At 37.0% G+C, this 25,197-nt stretch overlaps 1 protein-coding gene across 5 annotated transcripts in view; it reads right to left on the bottom strand.

Annotated features, from left to right (window-relative positions):
- Positions 1-25,197, bottom strand: part of LOC131258346 (uncharacterized) — a 111,368-nt gene that overhangs the window by 53,010 nt on the left and 33,161 nt on the right. For 4 of the 5 annotated variants that reach the window (XM_058259606.1, XM_058259608.1, XM_058259604.1 and 1 more), the window contains exons 5-11: positions 24,190-24,274; positions 23,059-23,113; positions 20,255-20,659; positions 10,995-11,075; positions 5,038-5,097; positions 458-556; positions 163-273 (exon numbers count right to left, since the gene is read on the bottom strand). In XM_058259606.1, coding sequence (XP_058115589.1) covers positions 163-273; positions 458-556; positions 5,038-5,097; positions 10,995-11,075; positions 20,255-20,659; positions 23,059-23,113; positions 24,190-24,274 — 896 coding nt within the window. The remainder of the gene's footprint in view (positions 1-162; positions 274-457; positions 557-5,037; positions 5,098-10,994; positions 11,076-20,254; positions 20,660-23,058; positions 23,114-24,189; positions 24,275-25,197) is intronic. The other variant, XM_058259605.1, reaches the window with a different exon arrangement.

The raw sequence follows: 25,197 nt of genomic DNA, 5'->3' as shown, positions 1-25,197 counted from the left end.
ATGGTTTGCTTTGTACATTTGTGTGTGCTTAGCGAACCTCCATACAAACATGTGCAAGTGCCCAAACATTCTAAATTGAGATTGTATATGTATTCTAAAGTGATAATTCTATGAAAAGTAAGACATTCACTGTAAAGAAATGAAGAGAAAATAACAGCAAACCTGCCACTGATGCTTTATTGTTTCATACTCTGATTTCTTAATTGAATCAAGATATTCCCTCTCAGCATACGTTGAATCATATGCATGAAACCCCAACAAAAACTTCCAAACCTGAAAAAAAAAAAAAAAAAAAAAAAAAAAAAAAAAAAAAAAGAAGAAGAAGAAGAAGAAGAAGAAGAAGAAGAAGAAAAGGAAAGAAAATTGTAAGTTCTCAACACAACAGAAACAACAGATTCAGAATGAACAAAGAAGAAACTTACAACCTGCAGTTTCTTACAAACTACAAAATACAAACCTCTTTCCGAAGACAGTGTTCAACACCGCCATAGAATATTCTCTTTCTTAAAGCTTTTGAATCCATGATTCGTCCTTCAGAGTCAAAGAAAGTAGCCCACTGCCAATAAATAAATAAACATAAAAATACAGATATTCACACTTTGGTTCAAGTCAAAAATGACTTGATTTTGAAGGTCCTAAAGTTCCTTTATTCTTACAAGCTATTCAACTTGAGCATAATGTCCAATTTCTATCACGGATAAAGGGGTTTGCATATGGTGATTTATAAGAAATTCTTGAGTGCCAAATATTGCAAATTTATCCCTTATTTTGCAGTGCTTGCCCATGCAAATTCATGTTAATATAGCCTGATTAGACTAATTTCCAATGTGTAGAAGGATTTTGAAGTCTAAGATTGAATGGAGCTAAAAATGAAGAGTTAAAGCCCAAGAGCGATCAAGTGATGAAGAATTGAAGAATTCCAGCTAGAAGATCATGAAGAAGCAAGAATTTCAAGGAGAGAAGATCGGAGATCAAGTGCATTGACGTACAGAAAAACAACACTTTTTGATTGATTGACAAAGCCTTCGATTCAATCGAGAGACCATTGATTGGACTCAATCGATCGAGCATCATATCGAGAAAATCACAAATTTCTGGCCAAACTCGTTGGACTATTTTTGACACTTTTGATAGATCGATAAAATACCAGATTTTTGAATTTGCTTGCTAGACAGTTTTGAACATGTTACATTTTCGATCGGATTGAACGGGAGGTTTCGATCGATCGAAGGATTTCAATTGGAGTTCGATTGATCACAGGTATCAATCGACAGTGCGCGTAAGTGAGAAAGTTTGAGAATTTTACAAAGTTGGTGGGATTTTTACTATTTAAAGGGGCTTTTAGGACGTGTTTAGAACACGAATTAGGGTTTAGAGAGGGGGAGAGAGAGAGAGAGAGAGAGAGAGAGAGAGAGCGGAGCTTCTTCGGGCCTTCATTCTTCCTCAACCTTCGATTTCTAGTTTATTTTTTCTTTGTTTTTCTGTTTTAGAGATGGTTATACTTGGTTAATCTCTTAACCAAGGCTAAGCGATGAGCCTATTGATGAATTCTTATTGTTAATTAGTATTTAATTGGTTTTGAATGTTGAATTGTGATTCTATTCATTGAATTCTAGTTTGGAGAAGGAATTGATCTATAAAATCACTTGATCTATTGTTAACTCCAGGTACAATCGATGCTTGGGATTCACTGCAATCAATTACCTAGATATTCATGAGAGATCAATCTATTTTGATTTGTATATCTTAATTGGGAGTTATTTATTGAATTGACAGATTTATATTCCAACTAGAAGTAATCCTTATTCAATTCTAGTTGAGTTATCAAGTTGAATTAGACAAATTTTAAGGATTTGTTAATTGGGGATTCCTGAATCCTTAGTTGCTTTTGATTATTGCTTTCACCCTAATTACTTCATTGGATTCCTAATTCTTAAAATTAGTTTAGTTCTAGTTGTGTTCTTACCAAATTTGTCCCTATGGATCGACCTTGGTCTCACTGAGTATATACTACTTCGCGAACATGCACTTGGGGTTGTCGAACAAGTTAGAAATATATTAAATTATCTAAAAATTGTATGTTTAACTATTAGTTCCACATGGAGAATATACAATACTCATCAAGAGTTTGTATTTATAGATAATAGGGTTTTAAACAAACTTCTCTCATTAATAATAAATATGGATTTGTTAACAATAAATGAAATTTAATTAAAATATAGTTATGAACTATCTCATAATTAACGAAAGTTCAATTACCAGACATGCCTTGACTGTTAGCAAATTCACTCATTGTGGGCAGCACAATGGTGAAGGTCCAATGTTGGTTGAGATTGTGTTGGCACGTGAGTACTGTTTGGTGAACATGTTTTGGTGGCACCTGCTATTTTTTGCAGCCATCTACTTGAGCATGTCCTTTCCAGTTTTGGTCCAATGATGATACATGTGTGAGCCAACAACTCAACATAACAATTCATGTGTTTGCATGCGTCATGCTCAACGGTGTCCACCATTTAAAATCTAACCTCAAACTGCTTGGGTCTATATTCCCTGTCTGTCCCCCTGTTCATTTGTCCTGGAATCTTGGGAAGCAAAGGACACTGTGTCTTGGGCCCTATGTGCCAGACGCAAGACCGCCTTTCCTTCCGAAACTCTTCCCTATAGGTCCTTTTCAGAGCACTTCTTAAACCTGGTCTACCTCATCAAGTGTAAAAATAAAAATAAAAATAAAAAATTGAAAAGATTTTTTTCCCCAAGTGTGAATCAAACAAAAACTGAATAAGGCCAGGGTGAATAGGTGACTATGACGAATTCGTGGCGTCTCTACGACTTTGGTAGTAGTGGTGGTGATGATGAATGGAAGTACATTTACTAACATCAAATTTTCTAAATATCTCATGGAAATGAGAAGTTCAAAGTAACTGCTTGCTTAGAAAGCTACTAGCAACTAAAAGTGCCTGACTGATGTAAAATGTATCATTAATATTTCATGTATCGGCATCGCACCCTGTGATTTACAGTTTTTGTCAGCGGTCCTTGCATTCCTTGAGATCAGTGTTTTCAGTAGCGCCCGTAGCGTAGCGGTAGCGTATGCTACGTAGCATAGCGTAGGGATTTCGCTACGTAGCGTTACAAATAGCGTTTTTCCCCTGTAGCGTGCGCTACAGGGGTCGTAGCGTACGCTACGGATACATAGCGTGTAGCGCAGGTAGCGTGCGCTACCTGTTTGGTATTTTTTTTTTTTTTTCAGTGCAGGAAACAGTGGTGAACTCACACCACAAGCCAAACTAAAGTTAAAAAAGCAAAAACCTAATTCGAAAGGGCTTCCACCCCCAAACCGAAGCAGCCGACGCAGTTGCTGTCCCCACCCTTCCATTTGGAGACTAAAAATCCTCTCACAGGGCCAATCCGACGCTGCCGACGCTGCTCCTCTCCCCACCCTTCAATGTTGAGGTCGAAAATCTGCTGTCAGGCGCAAACCGACGCTGCTGACATTGCTCCTCTCCCCACTTTTCAATCTTGAGTTTGAAAAACTGCTTCCAGAGGCCAACATTTGCAGTTTTCACTGATTCAATCTCATCTTGAGACAAAAATAGGTACGCTCCTTCCTTTTTCTTTTTTTCTTTTTTCTCCTTCTCCTCTTCCTTCTTCTCCTTCTTCTTCTTCCTCTTCTTCTTCTTCTCGAACTGCTGCGGTTGCGGCCGCAGCTGCAGATTCTTCTTCTTCTTCTTCTTCTTCTTCTTCTTCTCTCTCTCTCTCTCTCTCTCTCTCTCTCTCTCTCTCTCTCTCTCTTCTTTCCCTCTTTTCTTTCGGTTTCCCCCTCTCTCTTCTTTTTCATTTCCGGAATAGACTGCGTGGCTGTTTCACAGCCACGCACTTATTATTATTATTATTCTGTGTTCTGCGGTGCACGTTGAACAGTGCACTTGCACTATTTTGTTACACGGTCCGCTGTAATGTTTATTTTCCATCTAACCTGTTAATTGGGTCACACTGACATGGATGAGGGGAAAACACACATGTCAGCTTGATCTAAAACTTTTGTAGCCCCCAATAAATTTTTAATGGTGGACGTTTAATTATTACTGTTTCTTATGGTGCGGTCCACCCGAGATTTGGATTTGCCTCATTTTTGGGCTCATGCCCTAAAATTATTTGGCAAAATGGATGGACGGTGTGGATATAACACATTCATCACGGTGGGGCCCAAAAACTATGACACTTGTGTGCTACAGTTCACAATCTGAGTCCCGCCTAATTCGGGCCCTTAAAAAATTGTACACGAGACATGTATTAACTTAAAAATAATAAGACCCTATCCATCAACTTCTTACTATTTAATATTTATCATATAATATATATATATTTTTTTAAAAAAAAAAAATTAAAAATAAAAGTATCGTGTAGCTTACGCTACACGCTACGCTATTTCGCTACACGCTACGGAGGGTTGAACGCTACGCAACACGCTACCGCTATTTAAAACACTGCTTGAGATAGGGTACACTCATTCTCATAGGTCTGCAGGAACATTGGCTGGTACCATTCTTGGGATTACAAGATGGAGACAATTCTAGACATAAAGCAATTGAGACATTAGGACATGGCTTAACAATGTTCCACAGCTCTAGTACCTACATTACCAAACAGAACTCTTAGTCCGGTGAAATAGAACAGAGCGAGTCCCTCGTTGTTGTGGGGAAATCCATGATGAGGTCAATGATCTTTAATTTTACCTTCTTTTAATAATTGGGAGTCTTTTATTTAAATGAATGAGTACTACAACTCAAATGAATGAGTTCAGGTGTCTGCAGCACTAACACACTAAGAGCTCATTGAGGAAACTAAGATTAAAAAGAGGAGAATGAAATCTCACAAATGTGCAATACTCTTGTATATATACAAGAAGATATGGATGCAAGTTAGCATCAACTATCACATTGAAACAAAACAACAATTTACATTAACAAATCTTGTCTCAAGAAAATGGCCTTAGGGTCTAGACTTCAACAATATTACACAGGACAAAAAACATACCTCTTCCAATCCCAAAGGAGGTTGCCTTGGTTTTCCCCAAACAAGTGACAATTTATCAAACTGCCAAAAGTGACTGTTATCAGTTTCAGCTTCCATAGAATTTACATAACTTCTAAATATTTAGCAACCACAAAAAAGTGCAAGAAACAGTAATGAAATTATAAGAAAACATAACCAGAACACTAAATCCCAATAAAGCTTATTAAAAAGAAAAAACTATTCCCCTAAAGTAGGTACGAAGACAATCAACAAGATATTGTATTTCATATTTATGGTTAGAAGCCACATGCATATCCATATGTATAGAATTAGAAATACTCATAAAATCACAAGTAGAAGGTTTAAAGTCAACAAACATCATTTGCACAATACACTGTTCAAAATACATGTGCATAAAGGCATGTAATTATCCAAACTCAAAACTTCTCTGAAGTATTCAATGGAAGTTTCCAGCTAAATCATGCCCACATGACCTCTACATCCAATGGAAAGTGAAATGTAAAGATGGATATGGTTTGTTCAAGGAACCAAAAATATGTAAAATATTATCAGATATGCGGCAAAATCAGTGGATTTTGAAATTTCCAGAAGTAATCTTAAGAAGGACATTTTGCAGAAAAAGAGCAGCAGACGGCCGACAGAAGTACGGAACTATGGAGATAGTTTGAATAGTGTGGGACTTCATAAACTAACCCATGATCATGGGAGACAGTACAATTGCATGGATTAAGCACAAATCATCATAACAAATGACAATCAAATGGTCTTAACAAAGACGACATCACAATAACTACAGGAAAGCATAAAGTACCAACCTTGCTATGCAAAAGAAAAACAAAAAATAAAAAAGAGAAAACAATACAAAATACATCGCCATCACTGATTTTTTCAAAAGCATCTTTAAACCCATCTACCATATCAAGATGTTGAAAAGTAATACCTATTGTTTCTCATATGCTAATTGTATTTAGCACTGTGCATATTCTCAAGCTGTTTAGTATTTGAAAACAAAACCGAAGATGTTCTACGTTAATAATAGCAAACATACAACTATTTCATAGAATACAAGTGATGGGTCAGAACTGTGATGTCCTATGATGGAGGAATGCATGGATCTTATCCAAGTTTAGACGTCTAGAGCTATTAAGAAAAATCATGCTTTCAAATAACATTGTGGACACTTAGTTTGATGGATAATTACAGGTGACTTTCTGTTTTAATAGAATACAGAACTTTATTAAAGAAAAAGAACAACCAAATGAAAATTATTATCTGCTAAGGCAGTGGATAGAAGCTACCAATTACAAGAGGAGCACCATTCTTGGCTGAAGTATCAACAATAGCATTTTCATGTCTCGCATGAAAACAGGTAGGACACCAGCTGTCAAGATAATATCGCCAACTGTGAAGTGTCTTTTCCAAGAGGACTAGGAGGGAGGCGGAAGCCTATGGTATAGCATTTCTAGAGTTCCTTTCCATGAGAAGATGTCCCAAGAACAACCCCTAGACCAACTTAATTCCCACAAGAATCACAACAAGTTCCACTTGTTAGAAGAGTTTCCAGAGACAATTGGACCTGTGAAAGCCACTTTTGTCTCTCTAAATTCGTCCCATGCAACCCTGCCGATACCCAATAGCACTGGCTTACCAAGAGAACATACATCGGTATGCATCTGCCCATCAGTTACCGGTGGTCGCCATATTTATACATATGGAATTCATCAAGTGAAAATGTTTTCATATGGACACAAATACTTGAGGGTTTTGGGGCTGTTATACATATATGGTGTGTCGCATTTGATAACTGGATGGGACTGTTCTTTACAAAAAAGAAAATGATCCAGAAGGTGGGCCCAACTGATTGGAGGGTTTGGATGTCACATGCACATGATAGGTTGGAAGTTATCTGCCAGGTGGACGGCAACTTATCATCTAACCAGTTGAATGTGGATATTTCTCTACACGTGTGTGCATGCATGCTGCCTACATCATGCATGTATGACATCCAACCAATGCGAAAGGTGTGACCCATCATGATGTGCACCTAGAAAGAAAATTAGGCCAATCCAATCATTAGGTGGGAGTGGGACACACCATAGAAAAATATGTATAATAGCACAAGAACCAAACAAGTTCAAGTGTTGGGTCTGTGTGATGTGAGTGTGTCGTCAAGTGCATCCAAAAGGGGTGGTCCATCGTGGTGATGGGACGCCCTAAAAATCAGGTCAATTCAACCATCTAGTAAGCCCAACACTTGAATTTGGAGGGTTTTGGGTAATTTTCCATTGTTTTCTATGATGTGATCCACTTGATGTTCTACTTGATCTTTGGGACATCTAACCATCAAGATGGCATGCACCTGTTTGACTGGGTGGATGTCATACCCACACCATGTGAGCCCCACAACCTCGTACCACCACTAATTTTGGTGGTATTTCACACACACGCGCGCACACGCGCGCGCGCGCGCACACACACACACAGTAGTGCTTCCCTACAAACCATAGCTTAGGGGAGCTAAGTGCGCTCTTGAATCCATGTTTAAAGTCTAGAATAGAACTTTTGGAATGCCCACCCCTGATTTTTAACAAGTGCCACCGTAATGTGTATCCACAATCCACTCCGAGCAACAATTGCTTCGTCCACTATTAGACCTACGACTAAAAAATCAAGGTGAGCCATGATTTAGGTCGGCACACCAAAGGAAATATACTTGGGAGAGATATGCACTATTGATTTTTACAAGGCCCATCGTGATGATTATGTGAAATCCATGCAAACAATTAGATGCCACACAAATTTAGGCCTGAGGCCCAAAAATCAAGCCCATCCTTGATTCAAGTGGACCACACCACAGGAAACGGTTTGGAGGGTGGACATTGCATTGTATGTTTTTTTTTAATTGTGTGGCCCACCTAAATCACTGATGGGGTTGAGTTTTTAGCCCTACGTCTAATACTAGGTCACGAACCTAATGGTCAAAGTAGATTTCGGAAAAACCTCACATTGGAGCCAACTGCCAGTATGAGAGCAAGCCCTTGTGCAAAAATCATGCCAATTGGATGATCCTAAGCATCCGATCAATAGCATGAAAAACGAATAGTCGAGATGCATGGAGAAACAAACTAACTCCAATCATTATCTTGAAATTTCAATCTGAAATCCTTGTTTGAATTATCTTCGATATTATCGTTATCTTTAGCTTGGCGATAGCGATAACACTGGTACCGATACTGATAAAACCGGTAGTATTAGAAATTCCAGACATCAACAATGTATCACTAAGTATCGCCAACGTATCAATATCGCCAATATTTTCAATTGTGTAAATTCCAGGCGTCGCTTGTATTGCCAATGTATCGATATCGCCAATGTATCGCCAATATTTTCGACTGTGTAATGATGATTGTATCACAAGTGTATCGACAATATTTCAATAATATCACTAATGTAGAGATATCACAGAAAGGCTGTTTATTAAAAAAAAAAAAATCTAATTCAAATTTTTTTATGAGCACATTATTGTAAGTAGTTTTCAATTTGTCGTTGCTAATATTGATAATATCTCAATATTATCGTTATCACAACATGCTCGATATCAAGGCCACAATCTTTCATTTTCTTTCCATTTGTTGATGATTTCTTGGCAAAATATTGTGAATTGCTGATATTCTGCAATATCGATGGATGATTGGATGGTTATATAGGATCAATGGGATGGTTAGACCGTTTCTTATGATGACACGTGCTTTTAAGCCCCCATTAAATGGAAACTTATTGTGTATACATTCTTTTTGCAATTTTTTTATTTCTAAATATGCAAATATGTGTATTTTAGTATCTCCTGAAGTTTCACTGAAAATTCTACCATTTCCCCATGTTTTCCCACATTTTTCGTTATCAGCAATATCGATATTGTTTCTGTATCCCCAACCAGCGAAACTTGTAGCGATACTGATACTTCGAACATTGTCTAAAATATCCCAATTTGTATTAGTTATGATTCAAAAGTAGCACTTTGGTTTGATGATTTCAACCATCTATGTCATGTAAACGACAGATGGTTGGAAGAAATTAGCCCTATTCAAAGGGTTAGGATCATCTGATCACTGTGATTCTTGCACCATGGATTACTCAGCATGGTAATAATAAACAATGTTCGTCATATCGGTACTGTTACATGTTTTGTTGGCTGGGGACATGGAACATGTATCGATATTGTCGATATTATGGCCAATACCTGGAAATATATCGATTACTAAGGGAAACATGAGGGAAATGGTGGGATTTCTCAATGAAACTTTGGGAGAAGCTAAATACACATATTTGTAAATTTAGAAATCAAATAATTGCAAAAAAGATGCATACATAATAAGTTTTCATTTAATGGAGGCCTAAAAGCATGTAATGCTGACTCAAGGGAAGTTTGAGAAAACATGGGGTAAATGGTAGAATATTTTCAATGATACTTAATCAAACGTTTTAATACACATTTGCATATTTAGGAATCAAATAATAGAGGGGGAAAAAAAGAAGAAGAAGAAGAAGAAGAAGAAGAATACATAATAAGTTTTCTTTTAATGGGGGCCTAAAAACATGTATCACTGACTCAGGAAAACATTGGGGAAACATGGGGAAAATAGTGGATCCATCCATCCATGCATGCACATACATATAGACAAACATGCATGCATGATCCAACAATCCCTACATGCATACATACAATAACACATACATAAATAGCCACATTAGCAATATAACCGACATTTGGAATTTATACAATCGAAAATATCTTAATACATTGGCGATATAAAGATAATATATTACCGGTACCTAGAATTTCTAATACTACCAGCGTTATCAGTATTGCCAAGTTGGTGATATCAATAATGTCGATGATATTTTCAATAATATCACTGATACACAAAACAATGCTACTAAATGAACCATCCTTGTTGATGATTGTGCATCCCACATGTCATTTAAAAGGTTTGGGGACATCGACAATGTCCCCATGAAGGTGGAAACATTAGCAAAATCCATGTGTGTTAATATATACATAATATATATACAGAGAGAGAGAGAGAGAGAGAGAGAGAGAGAGAGAGAGAGAGAGGAATGCTCCCCTGCAACCTATAGTGGAGGGAAGCATTCATGCGAATGGGCCCCACGTGTAATGGTAGGGGTGAATGGGCCAAACCACCCCCCCCACACACACACACAAAAAACATGGTGTGGCCCATGCTATCTGCGACTTTGCCCAACATGTCCTCCCTTTCACATAGGTGGCACCAAAAAAACACCCTCCCAGCCATCTCCCTCCCTCCCCCTCACACAGCTTCAAAACCAATGTCTCACTAAACATTCAACCACATTGATTTAAGTGTAATGCTACTATCTAAGAAAAACCATTGAAGAACGGCTAGATGTATGGTGGTTGCTCATCCACCATGAATGTCATGTACATGTACGAGAATCCAGATTTTCCAAATCGTGGGCCCCATTGTGGACAAAGTGGAGCCGAATATCACGCTAACTACCATTTGATTTTTCTTGTTGAATTTTGACCAAAACCATTTAACCCTTGCCATATATTTGATGGTCAAAACTAGCAAGTTAGAATCATTAAATATGTACAATTTTCACTTAATAAACTCTCCACTATGTGCCCCATGATTTGAATGGTCAGGATTGACACATGTATGGTGGGTGAGAAGCCTCATTTATGAAATGGTGGTGACTGAAAAGGATGATCTTCTCATCCTTCATGAAATTTTCCTTAGATAGCCGCAGTCTACTTCAAACATGTTTGGTTGTTTAGTAAATTCATCTTCCTACCCCTAAAATGCCATTTCACTAGAAAACAACAGGAGGATGAGGAAAACCAAATCAATGAGCGAAGATGAGAAACAGAACTGCATAACTAAGAATGTAAAACCGAAGGCTCTTTTCTGTACCTCCTTACAATTGATAAGCTCAAAAGTCCCCACCCTGGTGACAGCTTCTTCACCATGTTTTTTTTTTCTATAGATGGTGTTCTGTTGAACAAGGAGAAAGGTTTGGATGAGACAGTCCTGGAATAGAAGCTTGTATCTTGAGGAGCCAAAGCAATGAAGTCACTATGAGTTGAATCAAGAAGTGGAGGGTTGGTACTAGAATGGATTCAAACAGCACAACAAATGGACAGACTTTAAGTGAAACTTTTAAAAATGTGCTCCAAGTCATGACTTAAAAGCCTGGGGCATTACTAGTCCATATGGAATGACCAAGAACTCAATTACAGAAGCCTTCAAACGGACTGAAATTGATCAGGGATCAAAAACCCTGAAGTTCCATCATATATAGCAACCATCCAAAATATCTTTTGATGAAACTCAATAGCAATGGAATACCAAAATATATTTGACCATTTTTCACAAAAGAGAGTGAGCTTAATAATACAAAAATGAACAGGCAAGTAATTCCAAGGCTTCAAATGTATCATCTCATCCCTAAAGGTTTATCTGCGTTAAAATTTGTCAATTGATGCACACACGAGTTTCGTCCCACGAAGGCTGATGCTAACAAGTGATTTTTCTCCTAAAACATTGGGTAGATTGTCCTTGATTATGAAGTCCCAGATTTTCTGATGCTTTAAACATGATGTGTATCAATAAAAACTTAAAATTGACAGCTTTAGAAAACAAATGGAAAAGTATCCAGTACTACAACTTAAATGCAATTTAGGTAGCAACCACTCAATTTCCATGTCTGCCAAACATGCATGGGACCTGTACTTTCTCCCAGGCCGTACAGTAGATGGGCCATGACCTAGTATTAACACCAGTTGGATGATCCTAACGACTGATCAAGGACTTTCATGGTTACAGATGGACAGTTGGAAAAATTCCAACCAACAGTTGATATTCAATGGCAGTCCACTTTGAAGCTAGGACAGCCAGACGACTGCGACTTTTGGTATAGAACCGCCATTCATCACATGGCCAACAGGTGAACTACACAAATCTCATGTTCCACGTGTACAGAGATGAGTGCCTGATAACTTAGATAGATGTCTTTAGCAGTAGAGATCCATTCCCTATATGTGAGTCACCAATTTCAGCTGCCCATGGCTCAAACTTACGATGGATGAAAACTATCCAAAATATTCCCACAATAGGGATAGAATGTCATGAGATAACTTCTTGATAAGTAGAAGAGACAATGGACTTCTTGCTAGAGGATTTACCTCCCCAAGCTGGAGGGGGGATTTGGGGATTCATACAATCAATGTTTTAAATATCGACGATATCGGCTGATATATCCCACAATATATCTTGCATCCAACCAGTGCGATATGAAGCGCACTGGTAGTGCCGATATATCCCACATGTTCAATCTGGTGAGTATTTTCAATTCCTGATTCGTTTTTTTTTTTTTTAATTATATTAAATCAGAGTCAAATAGTTACAAATCCATTGGTTCTTCATGTTTTGCACAAAAAATCATGAAGTTAGAGCTTTGATTTCGATATCCATTAGTTCTTCATGTTCTCTATGTTTGTTTTTTTTTCAAAATTTTCCTTCAACTAGCTGTCAATTGAGACTAATTTTGAAGTATTTAGGAGTATTTGATGAAATGATCATCACATATACTCCAATTTCGAAATTTGAGTGTATGTGGTCCGAGTTGGGAAAAATTCAAAAATTTCCCAATTTCTCCCAAATTGTTTGCAATGTTGCACTCCAAACATGAAATCAAGCATGTATGAGGGCTGATCTACTGATTTGTAAAGGCTTTGTCAATTTTTGAAAAATAAAACTCATTTTTAATTAAAAAATATTAAAATATTAATATTTTTTTTCTAAATTTCCCTTCAACCAGTTGTCAATTAAAAGTAATTTCGAAGTATTTAGGAGTGTTTGATGAAAATGATCATCACATACACTCTAAATGTTATGCATTCAATTTGAATATAGTTGCATTAGTTCAGTCAGACAATGCATAGCTTAGAACCCTATACAAAGGAAACCTATTAGATGCACTTCTTTTTTTAGATGTTATGATTTAAAAGTGTGTATAAAGGTCTTTTTTAACAATCGCTGAAGTTTCATTGAAAAATTCAACCATTTTTCCAATGTTTCCCCATGTTTCCCGATACAAATGATGTCATGCTTAGTAGGTGGTGCTTTCTTTTATGTTTGTGGGCAAGGTTTATGACCACTGAGAATGTCCATGGAGGCCATATTTCTAATGCAGGATGCAATGCTGGGAGTTCAAAAATGTGGATATGCAAATATGATTGTTTGGAAGCATTTTTGGACAACTCCTGGTGGATGATAGGGAATGGGCAGGTTAATTTCTAGTGCTAGTGATGGTTGGACAACACATTCCCATGAGGTGGCTGACTTAGATGCATCAGTGGTTGAAGTGGCTTTGGAGAATGGTGGGCAGATATAGTGAGAAGAAGGGCAATCCCGAGCAGCATTCTTCAAGCCATGAAAGATAACGGAATTCATATTTCAGAGGAGGAATACCTTGTCTGGAAACCTTCTACAGCTGCAACCTTCTCCATCAAATTGGCATGGAATGTAATCAGGTGTCGTGAACATCGGCAGAGGTTGACCAAATGGATTTGGCATTCCCTGATCCCATCAAAGATTGTGGTATTTGTGTGGAAACATTGGCACCATTTTGTCAACATCGACGAGTGTGTGGGGCTGAAAATCCCTCTTCCGTCAAAGTGTGAGTGCCACATCTCCTCAGTTAGAGCAGGCGGTGAAGACTTGGAGAACCCGTTTATGTATGGCAGCTTGGCTAGCGATATGTGGAATCATTTTAGCTAAGGTTCATTGCAAAAGTCTGTGCCAACCAATGCATCAGCTGCAAGGTATTCCATATCAGTAACGGTGGCCGTAATGGTCACCACCATTACCGATACGAGTATTGGGCATAACGGTCGATACGGGGTTGTAACGACCATTATGACACCCGAAACAGTTGAAAATTTTCTTTTGCCCGAAAAATTCTGAAAAAATATCTACAAAATCAAGAATAATGTAAATATTTCAAATATGTATTCAGTTTTTGTTTTGAACATGTTTATGGTAGTGTAATGGTCCACTCTTTAGTGAGGGTGTTGTATCGGGCTGTCTAGTGAATTGTTTAATAAGATTATGTCTCTAATGTTTACACATCACAATCAAGCATTAGAACTAGAAATCAAAAAAATGCATAAATACTGCTTTTTCAATTTCTTTTCCAAAAAAAAAAAGCCCTCTGAGATTCTATTCTCTTAAATCAGTTCAATCCACAATTTTAATTTTAAAAGTTATAGTAGGAGTGGTTGAAATCTATTGTAAAATGATATAAGAGAGTTTTTGGAATGAGAAAAGTGAAAAAGAGAAGAAAAATGAATTTAAATAGAAAAAAAAAAAAAAGTGATCGTTTTTCAACCGTTACGGGAGTAACGGTCGTTATGCCCTATAACGGCCTTTACGGCCACCGTAACGGCTGATACAGTCTAAAAAAAACTAACTGCCCCTTTTCACCCCCGTATCGCGTAATGGTCATGGTCGTTACCTATACGCATCAGCCTTTATGGGCGTATCATAACAGATACAGAACACCTTGATCAACAATCGATGCAGTGATTTTCAATAGAAAAAGAGGATAGCCACTTCAAGACCCTTCAAGGTATCCTGCTATGCCTAATATGTTGGGAGCTAGGGCAGGAGAGTAATAGCAGATTTGAGGGAAAGTGGGTGTTCACTGTGAGAGTCATTGACAGAGTCAAGAAATGGGCTGTCAGAATCTGTGGAGAAGTGTTTCTAGTCGCAGTTTCTTTGATTGAGTGGATCACGTTACATTCACTTGGATTGCCTACATGCTCAGTGAAGAGGAAATGCCTTTCGCCGACTAGGTGGTCCCTCCCACCACCTGTCACTAGAATGTGAACGGATCTTCAACAGGGAACCCAGGCCGAGGGGTGGGGTTGTCTGTAGAGACGACAGGTGACTTTCACATTTCATAATCACTACGGCAGCACATCCAACATGGCAGTAGAGGTCCAAGCTCAGCACAATGTAATGGATAGTATTTGCTGAAGGGTCCATTGTTGACATGATATTGGTGAAGACTGAAGAGAAATGACGGGGCTGCTTAAAGAGCTTGACCCAGAGGTTTGCCACTTGTACAGATAGACAATAAAGTGGCAGTAAAGTGGCAATCATGAGGAGTGCAGGTGACCTCACATTTTATCAACCGGATCATGAGCTCCTGTATGAGGTGAAAGATGAGCATTTGTGGATAGGAATGGGATGGTAAATTTTAAATCATTAGATCTGTTTTGGGGTGTTTATTATTCAGCATGCGAATTTTAATTCAGTTCCTTGTTTACTTTGTTTGTAGTAGGTTATTCCTGTGGGGTTGGAAATAGCCCTTTGGTTTAGCTGTATCTATCTGATCTGTGGTATAACAAAAACCACAGTGGCTCCGACCAACGATAGAGAGAGAGAGACGTCAAGAAATAGTCTAGAAAGCTGTTCTTTTTGTAGAACTAATCCTAACATTTAGATTAGGTTTAGCAGAAAAATTTATAAAACATGCTTCAAGCCTTCATCTCTATACATGAAAAAAAAAAATATTTAGATTTAATGGAGCTCTGAACTCTAGACCTGCTGGTTACTTAGAACCCTGACTTGGGTTGTTTAGGAAAATTTTTAGCATGGTTATACTTTTGAATTGTAACCAATCCTTGCCATACACATAGCCAAAGAATTTGGTTTAGACTGCTAGACCCGATACCATGCTCAACAACTTTATTATTTTTTTGGTGGTGACAAAAATTTATTGAAGAATCCTACGTGGCCAATGAAAAAAAAAAAAAAAAAAGGCCGGAAAGCTTCAGAAGCACAAAATAAATAACGACTACCCAGAAGGGAGACCTAAACTGCCGAACGAATTACAGATCCAAGTCCTTCATAACCATATCCATACTTCATCTTTATCATCTAAGCCTCATTCCAACCATACCCATACTTAGGTAAGATAATTCTACTGGCGTAAAATAGATTCCTTGAAGGTACGCCATGTCTTTCTCAACGAGATATGGAACAAAGTATCATAGGGTATGCCCTTGCAAACAAATCTTCATCTTTGAAACAAATGGTTACACCACTAGAATTCACCATCTCTTCACGCCCACAAATCATGAAGGTGAAGAAGTGTTCTTAATTTGCGAATAGCACTATCATTATGTTTTTAATGTGCAACATATCGCATTCTTGGGATACGGATACGTATTGGTTATCGCATGGGATATATTGGTTGTATCGTGTAATTTATCATTGTTGTTGGAAACATGGGGAAACATTGGGAAATTGCTTGAATTTTTCAATCAAACTTCAGTGACTGTTAAAAAAGACATCAATACACACTTATAAAATCAAAACATAACAAAAAACAAGTACACACAATAGGTTTTCTTTGTATGAGGTCCTAATCTATGCGTTGTCTAACTGAATTGATGCAAGTATATTCAATGTCTATTCATATAATTTATAAATGTCAGAAGACGTGTGGAAACACAAGCAATACATTCAAAAGCAAAAGAAGAATCACTACATTAGATTACATACATGTTTAATTTGATGTTTGGACACAAAGATTGCAAACAATTTGCGAGAAATTGGGAAATTTTGATTTTTTTTTAAATTTTCCGCAACTCGGCCCTTCTCCTCCAAATCTCAAAATAGAAGCTCCCAATCCATGATTTGTAACAATTTGACACTAATTTAACATGATTTACAAAAAATAAAAGAATCAAAATTCGAAAATGCTCATCAGATCGAACATGTGGGATATATCGCAGTACTTGTGTGTTTTGTATCGCACTGGTGGGATACAAGATATATCGTGGGATATATTAGCCGATATCGTCGATATTTAAAACACTGCCTAGAACTAAAAGTGTTAAAAACATGTTTTCTTATACCCATGCACCACAAGTATGTAGGCAGCAGATATATCTTGCAAAAGAAGCAATCAGAGCCCAAGCAAGATTCACATCCAATGGGCCTAGCAATAACAATCCAACCACATGGATATGCAACGTGTGCTAGTAATACAAATTGTGTTTCCCATAGAAAATGAGAAGCATGTTAACTGTTGCATGCTAGTTTTAATTTTAACTATGATCCCAGACACATACTAATCCAAATGCATAAAAAACTTTTATATATATATATATATATATATATATATATATATATATATATATAAAAGGGTGGGAGGGGATACAGCTCTCCATTTCCTAAAATCCAAGTTGCAGAGATGGATGCAGATATCCTTGACACGTTAGTCATAATATGCTTTATGATTTTTCTTGGAACATTTGACCAATTCAACTATGACTTTTACCTAGCAAGGTCCTGTGTTCAAATCCTTCTAGCATTCTAAATTTAAGATGCCTTGTTATTAAAAGTTTTTACACTAAAACCTTTTTATAAAATTCCTTATATGTTAAGGCTAAAGGAAGAGAGAGAAACTAATCCTATATTGAATGAACATCATCAAGGGTTGTTCATCAGTCTTATCAACAGTTCTGACAAATGCAATGTCTCTTGTGATCCTATTATTAACGACAAGCGCCAAAAAAGTTTACGTTTGCAAATCATTGTTATATATTTTTTTAAATGCTTTCCAAATTTTCAGTAGTGATTCTAATAGTAGCCTAATGTCTATGTTAGCAAATTTACATTTTTATGGCTTTTTTCCTCCAAGAGAGACTCGAATGTGCATTGATTTTTTCAGTCAATAAATGAAAAATGTAGTTCTTCTATTCAGATGAACATCAAGCAAATTGATATGCAATACAAATGACTAGGCTCATTACAGTTTGTGAGTCACATCCAAAACATTGATGAAAAGAAATTCAAACACTTAGGCAATATTGTCACCACTTAGTTGCAAGATTCTTCTACCTAGGCGCTTCTCCACTTGAAGTCATGCTTCCAACTCTCACTCCCGTGTCCCACTTCCTACCTATTTCCACTTATTTACATTTTGAAACAAACGCTTCCCCATTGCTGCACCCGAATTGTTTGCCGCTTCACTTCACGCTTCATGCATTTATACATCATCATAGTAATTAAACAAAGTTTGATGGAATCCCAGCACCAACACTAAAAAGAAAGATGAAGTAAAAAAAACGGACTAAACCATTCAGGAAGGCCCAAAATGGAGAATGGGTGCAATCCCCAATCCAAAATTTGTTTCCCTTTGGTCTATTTGGGTGGGTCCCATAGCACTATACACATTAAGCCCTTCCTATAAGCAGGCTTAAAACACGAGAATTATTGATGAAAAAGAAACCCCAACATTCACAAACACACAATAGGGAGTCTTAACATGTGCTTTCTAGGAATTTGTGCATATGTGCATGTAGTGTTCGAAATATCGGTATCGCGTTATGTATCGCATCCTTGGGATACTGATACATATCGGATATCGCACTGGAAATATCGTTTGTATCGGGTAATTTATAGCACTTTTTGGGAAACATGGGGAAACATTGGGGAAATGGTTCGATTTTTCAATGAAACTATAGGGATTTTTAAAAAGACCTTAATACACTCTTTTAAATCATAACATCTCAAAAAAGAAGTGCGCATAATAGGTTTCCTTGTACAGGGTCCTAAGCTATGCGTTGTCTGACTGAACTAATGAAATTATATTCAAATTGAATGCATAACATTTAGAGTGTATGTGTTGATCATTTCATCAACCACTCCTAAAATCTTCGAAATTAGTCTCAATTGACAGCTAGTTGAAGGGAAAGTTTGACAAATAATAATTTTTTAATAATTTTTTTAATTAATTTTTAATTAGAAAATGATTTTTATTTTCTAAAAATTGACAAGGACTTAACAAATCAGTAGACTAGCCCTCATACATGCTTGATTTCATGTTTAGAGTGCAAAATTTCAAGTAATTTGGAAGAAATTGGCAAAATTTTGAAAATTCCCAAATTTTCCCAAAATCGGAACACCTATACTCGAATTTTGAAATTAGTGTATGTGATGATCATTTCATCAAATACCCCTAAATACTTCAAAATTAGTCTCAATTGACAACTGGTTAAAGGAAAATTTTCGAAAAAAAAAAAAGAAAACATAGAGAACATGAAGAACCAATGGATATCGAAATCAACACTTCAACTCCATTATTTTTCATGAAAAACATGAATAACCAACAGTGGATTTGTAACCCTTTGACACCGATTTAGCATAATTTCAACAAAAAAAGGGGATCGAAAATTGAAAATGCTCACCGGATCGAACATGTGGGATATATCGGCACTACCTGTGCGTTTCGTATCGCACAGGTGGGATACAAGATATATCGTGGGATATATCGGCCAATATCGTCGATATTTAAAACATTGCATAGGACCAACATGCTTGATCCGGACAGTTAATACTGCGCGTGCGCGCGCGCGCGCGTGTGTGTGTGTGTGTGTGTGTGTTTAGGCAAAAGAGTTTACGATTGTAGGGAATCTTAGGTGTCTAAAGGCATTAGTGTGTTAGCAGCTTTTGGTGACTAAGGCTTAAGATTAGAATAAGACAACCTTAATATGTAGGATATGAAATAGGAAAAATGCAGTGTTGGTTGCTAGTTAGGCCTTTTCCACACATGCAAGACACTTCCTTCCTTGGAACATAAGAAGTCTTAGTTGTTACCATGCTTAGGTATATTTTGGAATGCCAGGAATCTTTTCAATATATTTGGAGTTCAGCATTTTTCTAATAGAAAAGTACATGAGTTGTTTCAGAAGATATTTTTCTTCTTTTGTGTTTAAAAAACAAGAAATAGTACAAAACATGTGGATTATCTTGGAATTGACAGGTGAGTTCCATCATCTCCTTCTACTCTTATTTTCTTGACATTAAACAGATCAACTAGATGATAAATGAAGTGTCAGTCAAACACAATTCCAAGTTCGTTCACAAATTAAATATTTCAAAGATTGCAGGATTATGATCATTACACTCAATTGGTTATTGTATATACTAGCTATTTTTATTCCAAACATATTAGTGTTTCATAGCAAGAAAGCAAGAAATATTGACAGGGAAAATTTTCCAGACTAGAATTATGAAACTCTCAAAAGCATCACACTAGATTCTTTTCCAATTTGATTACATTATTGATGAGTCGAGGGGAACCAGAGAGTTACCTCCAAAGGATCAGAGGCCACGGGTATTTCATCTTGAGGCTTTATTGTGTCATCAGGTGCACTACCAGGTGCATTAACTGGCACAGTCTGTACTTGGTGGATTCTATCGTAAGTACCGAAACTATCATTATGACTTTCACGAAAGAGATGTGAGGTTGTTTCACGGGCAAACTTCGTAACCAGAGAAAATTTCTCCAGTACATGAATCGAGAGATCACGAGCAGGATCATGAGTCTTTTGTCTATGCTTCCCATTATATTCAGATAGGCTAGAAGTTGCATCATGAGTATTTTCATAGGTCCTCTCAGAATCATCAGTTGAGCGAACTGTATTCGGTGAAATGCATGAAGATGTACCATTTGCCAAGTAAACTGCCCTAGGAAGCTCCAACGACGAGAGGCTTCTCTGCAGCAAATACATGCCAAAAAAACATAGAAAAAGAAAGGGCCAAACTTATTCTTGGCAAAACAATGATAGACCATGTGATAAAAGAAATCTTTCCATTTCAAAATTATCATAGAGTGCAGACATAATGTTGAGGCCATGCTCTTTACAAAACTATGCAGGTGATTAACTGAGTTCAAAGGGGGTGGGTGGAGTGGGCAAATTCTAATGTCAAAACAAGAGCTACAACCAGATATATGGAGTACAGAGAGAAGGATTAAAGACACCTTCCTAGCTCAAAACAGCCGGCAAATCCTCTGCCTCTCTTCGCATATAAGTAAATAAAATGTTTAGTATCGATCCCCAGTGGGGTTGGCTAACAGTGAAGTATGAACTGACAGCGGGGTGTACTAACAAGCTAACAAAAAAAAAAAAAAAATTGTTTAGCCTAAAGGTCACATCACAGATCTCAAGTAAAACAAAAGATACTTTTCAAGGATTGGGATTCGTTTTAGAGGTCCAGGTGATGATATTCCTAGAGCCTTCCTTGATAGCCAGGAGGCCCGGACAATTGGTAGGAAAAATTCCTAAACCTTCTAATGCAAGGGCATTTTCACACTAGGCTCAAGTGGGGTTGCCTGTGGGATGCAGCGGCACACTCAGGGTGGGCGGCCAGTGTGAGGCAGGTGGCTCATGTGAGGCAGTACCCATGTGATGTGGGGCCCACAAAGGGGGTTCGGCCAAGGTCCTAACCCATGCGATGTGGGACCTGGGCTATGAGATAAAGGGATTAATTCGTCATGCTCTATCAGTTCGAGTTTTAGAGCAAGTGGTTAATTGTCTTGCATCAAAGTGGTATTAGAGCGGGAGGTCTCGTGTTCGAGACTCCTCACTAAGGGTGATTAATGCAGGGGCATTTTCATACCAGTCTCAAGTGGGGTTGCCTGTAGGATGCAGGGGCGCACTCGGGGTGGGCGGCTCGTGTTAGGCTGGTGACTCGTGTGAGGCGGACCCCATGTAATTTGAGGCCCACGATGGGGGTTCGGCCGAGGTCCTAACCTATGTGATGTGGGGCCTAGGCTATGAGATAAAGGGATTAATTCACCATGCCCTATCAATTCAAGATTTTAGAGCAAGTGGTTAATTGTCCTACATCACCTTCTCTAAAAGCGACAAATAGACAAATGATGTCAATCACCAACCAAATGATATGTATTTTACAAGAATCATGTCCATCACCAACCAATATCATCCACCATAGAAGCATTATGTGATGATGGAAAAGGCCATGCATTTGTTGCATCAAAGGTTTATGCAGGGTAATAGCATTAAGATTTATTGAAACAAGCTTTCCATTTCCACATCCCTGGAACTCAACATCATTCACATCTCTTGCAAAATTGTGTTTCGATCAATAGAAATATGAGTCCTTTAGAAAATTCACTTCTTTGAGATGTAAATAAAACATTAGCTTCCACTAAAGTTAATGGAATATTTTACATTATGCTTTGTCACATATGAGCAATTTTTAAAAGGAAAAAGGAAAAAAAAATGTAAAGAACTAAGGTGCATCTAGAAAAGAAGTTATCTCAGACCCTTCTAACATTGTATTTGATTGTTTAAAACAAATGGCTAGACCCTGGAGCATACGTGGAGATTTCCAAGCCCACCTTGTGTAGTCTTTGTCGCATGGTTATCCATAATAAAAGTTTGACGATTAATCATCTCCATTTCAGAAACATCGTGCTCACAAATGGACACATCTTATGCTTAAAAAATGTGAAAACAGTGAATTACCTTCTTTTGCATTGTGAATTTGCATCATCAATTTGGTGGAAACTATTGGCCTATTTCAAGATGAAATGGTATATGCCAAATTCGACAGGCACTTATCCAAGCTGGAAAATTGGGGTTTTCAGAACAAAAGGTTGAGAAAATTATTGAAAGCGGCAATGCTCTCAGTTTTCTGATCTCTCTCGAAGGAGCGGAACTATAGAATTTGCGACAAGAAGTCGGCTTCCGTGGAGATTGTTTTTTCAGAAAACAAGAAGGACAATATCTATTGGGTGTCAGCGAATGTTCATTTTAAGGGCTGTAATATGCAAAGAAAAAAAAAAATGGATCTCCTGGGGTCTCGAATTATATCCTCAGATTAGAGGTTTAAGGTACAGTATCTCATCATTCCTCTTCTCCTTTTCTTTTCTCTCTGTGCATTTGCTTCTTCCATCTTTTCAGTAAAATTTTGATTTCCATTCAAAGAAGGATCCGAAGACATTAATTACAGCCAAGGTCAAAAGATAATGTTTGCTCTGTAATTCCTTGCAAGTACTCAATGCAACTCGGGCCTTTATGCAACATTATTGACTAGTGTAATGGACTTCTAATAATGAATCAACATGGTAATTAGGAAAAAAATTGACCTGGAGAGGATCCTGAAGATCATTCACGAGAAAGACATTCGCATCGTCTGCAGACCTGGATGAATCATTCTCAACAGTGAGAAACTAGACAAGCCAATTTGGTTGATCCCAACGTAATACATGCATAAAATTGACAATATAGTATTAAATGCTAAATATGCTTGCAAACAGAAAAAAATTTCAGACACGAATACTTCCCTAGAATACTTTGTTCTAGGTTCTGCTTGCTTCATCAAATATATATCACTCAGTGTTTTAAACAGTGAATAGCATGAAACATGAGGCATAAGCTACATAGCATGCAGAGTAAGCTACACACTACTTCTAGATTTTTAATCAAGCTCGCTTGGTTGCACCAATTTCAAGATGTTCTATATTAAATTAGATTGATTAATAAAGAAATTTAACAAAATTTCATGATATTTGGTGCAACCAAACGCAACCTAAAGTAATAGGAAAGGGTAATGATTTTAAGTATAAAGGTGAAGAAAGAACAACGAAACATATTTAATACTTAAAACTAAAAGCATTGAAATGATTAACTAATTTTTATTGAAAAAAAAAAATGTAACAAATCATTGAAAACATTAATTGATTTTAATATTGTAGTGAAAAAATAACTTATAATGTGAGCTACGTAGCATTAAGGCTAAGCCATGCTATGTGGCATAAGCTACATGCTACATAGCATAGCTATTTAAAGCAGTGATATCACTTTGGGATTTTGCTTTCTATTAAACTTTTAGTTACTGTACAAACATAAATAAATATACAACAGGAATAGGAACTACTTACTAGTTACCCATATAGTGTCTCTGAATATCAGGTTGATGTACTAGTATTGAAACCAACAAATCTACGAAAACTCAAATGTGGCTATGAATTCCACTAAAACACACAACACCAAAGTTATGGTTTATAGTAAAATGGTCAAGTTGAGACTGGAAGATTGTATATTAGATCAGAATTTCAGTTCGATAATTCAACACTGAACCCAAGTGAAATCAGCCAAGTTCTAAGTTGATCAATAGGTTTCAAACATTAGTACTTTTGAGTGTAACCAAAACTATCAATAATCATGGAAGAAAATCTGAAAAAGAGAATCACACAATTTGAACAAACAGAACCCACCTCACAAGAAACACGTGTTCTTTTAGTGTTGCTAGAAATTCACGGACACCTCCATTGTAGAAGTAAAGAGGAGGAAATGCAAGTCCTGCACAAAATCTCAAATTACACAAGGAATATATGCATCCTAAAGAGAAGCTGATATCAAACATGAAAAAATGCTTGACCAAGAAATGCATCAAGCAAAAATGAATTATCAGACCATGTTCAAGATAGAAGTACAAATTCTTAGTGATAGCTGCGGATTTGCAAACAGGGGAGGAAAAGAAACAAGCTGAAAAAACAAATACATAAAGTATAACCTGGGGCACTAAAGTCAAACAAACAATAAATGATCAATATTTTAAATATAAATAGGAAGTGAATCCCACCTTGATCATGAAAGTTGTGCGAGTACCAAAAAAAACCCCAAGTTTTTACCTCACATATGACCTCTTTGAGTTATCTTGCTAGAAGTGCTTGGAGTTGGAAAAAAAAAAAACACAAGAGAAGACTTCTATCCATAAGGTAAGTGCATTGCTTACTCAATAATGAATAGAAAATAACACAATATCATAAACTTTAGCATGTACAGAGTCCCTAGACAAATTTGGAGCATAAGAAAGGGGCAATTTTGCAACTCTACAAAGAAAGCAACTTCTGTCTAAGGGTGAAAGCTCAAAGGGCCACAACTCCAAAGTGACAAATCTCGTCCTAGACTATTTCTAAGCACCTTTCTCTCCACTATTTTAAGTGGAATTTTTCTCAGAAAATCTTACAGAACACAGAAAATAAAGTATTTAAATACAAGAAAATTGAGAAAATAAGAGCTTCATTTTTTTCAAAACATGTCTATTCAGGAATGGACTGATGACCTCATTTGCCGCTGCAGTAAATGGTAATTTGGAAAGGAGAAAATATACTGATAAATCTATTTATACAGTTTTATGCACATCAACAGGTCAACTAGCGAAGATCAAATATAATTTTATTTGTTTAATTAGACATTTCTGATGTCATGCTGTCATGATG

The sequence above is a fragment of the Magnolia sinica genome, chromosome 10, assembly GCF_029962835.1.
Source record: "Magnolia sinica isolate HGM2019 chromosome 10, MsV1, whole genome shotgun sequence".
Taxonomy (NCBI): domain Eukaryota; kingdom Viridiplantae; phylum Streptophyta; class Magnoliopsida; order Magnoliales; family Magnoliaceae; genus Magnolia; species Magnolia sinica.
Note: the sequence above shows the minus strand (reverse complement) of the source record. Positions and strands in the feature narration are given on the sequence as shown.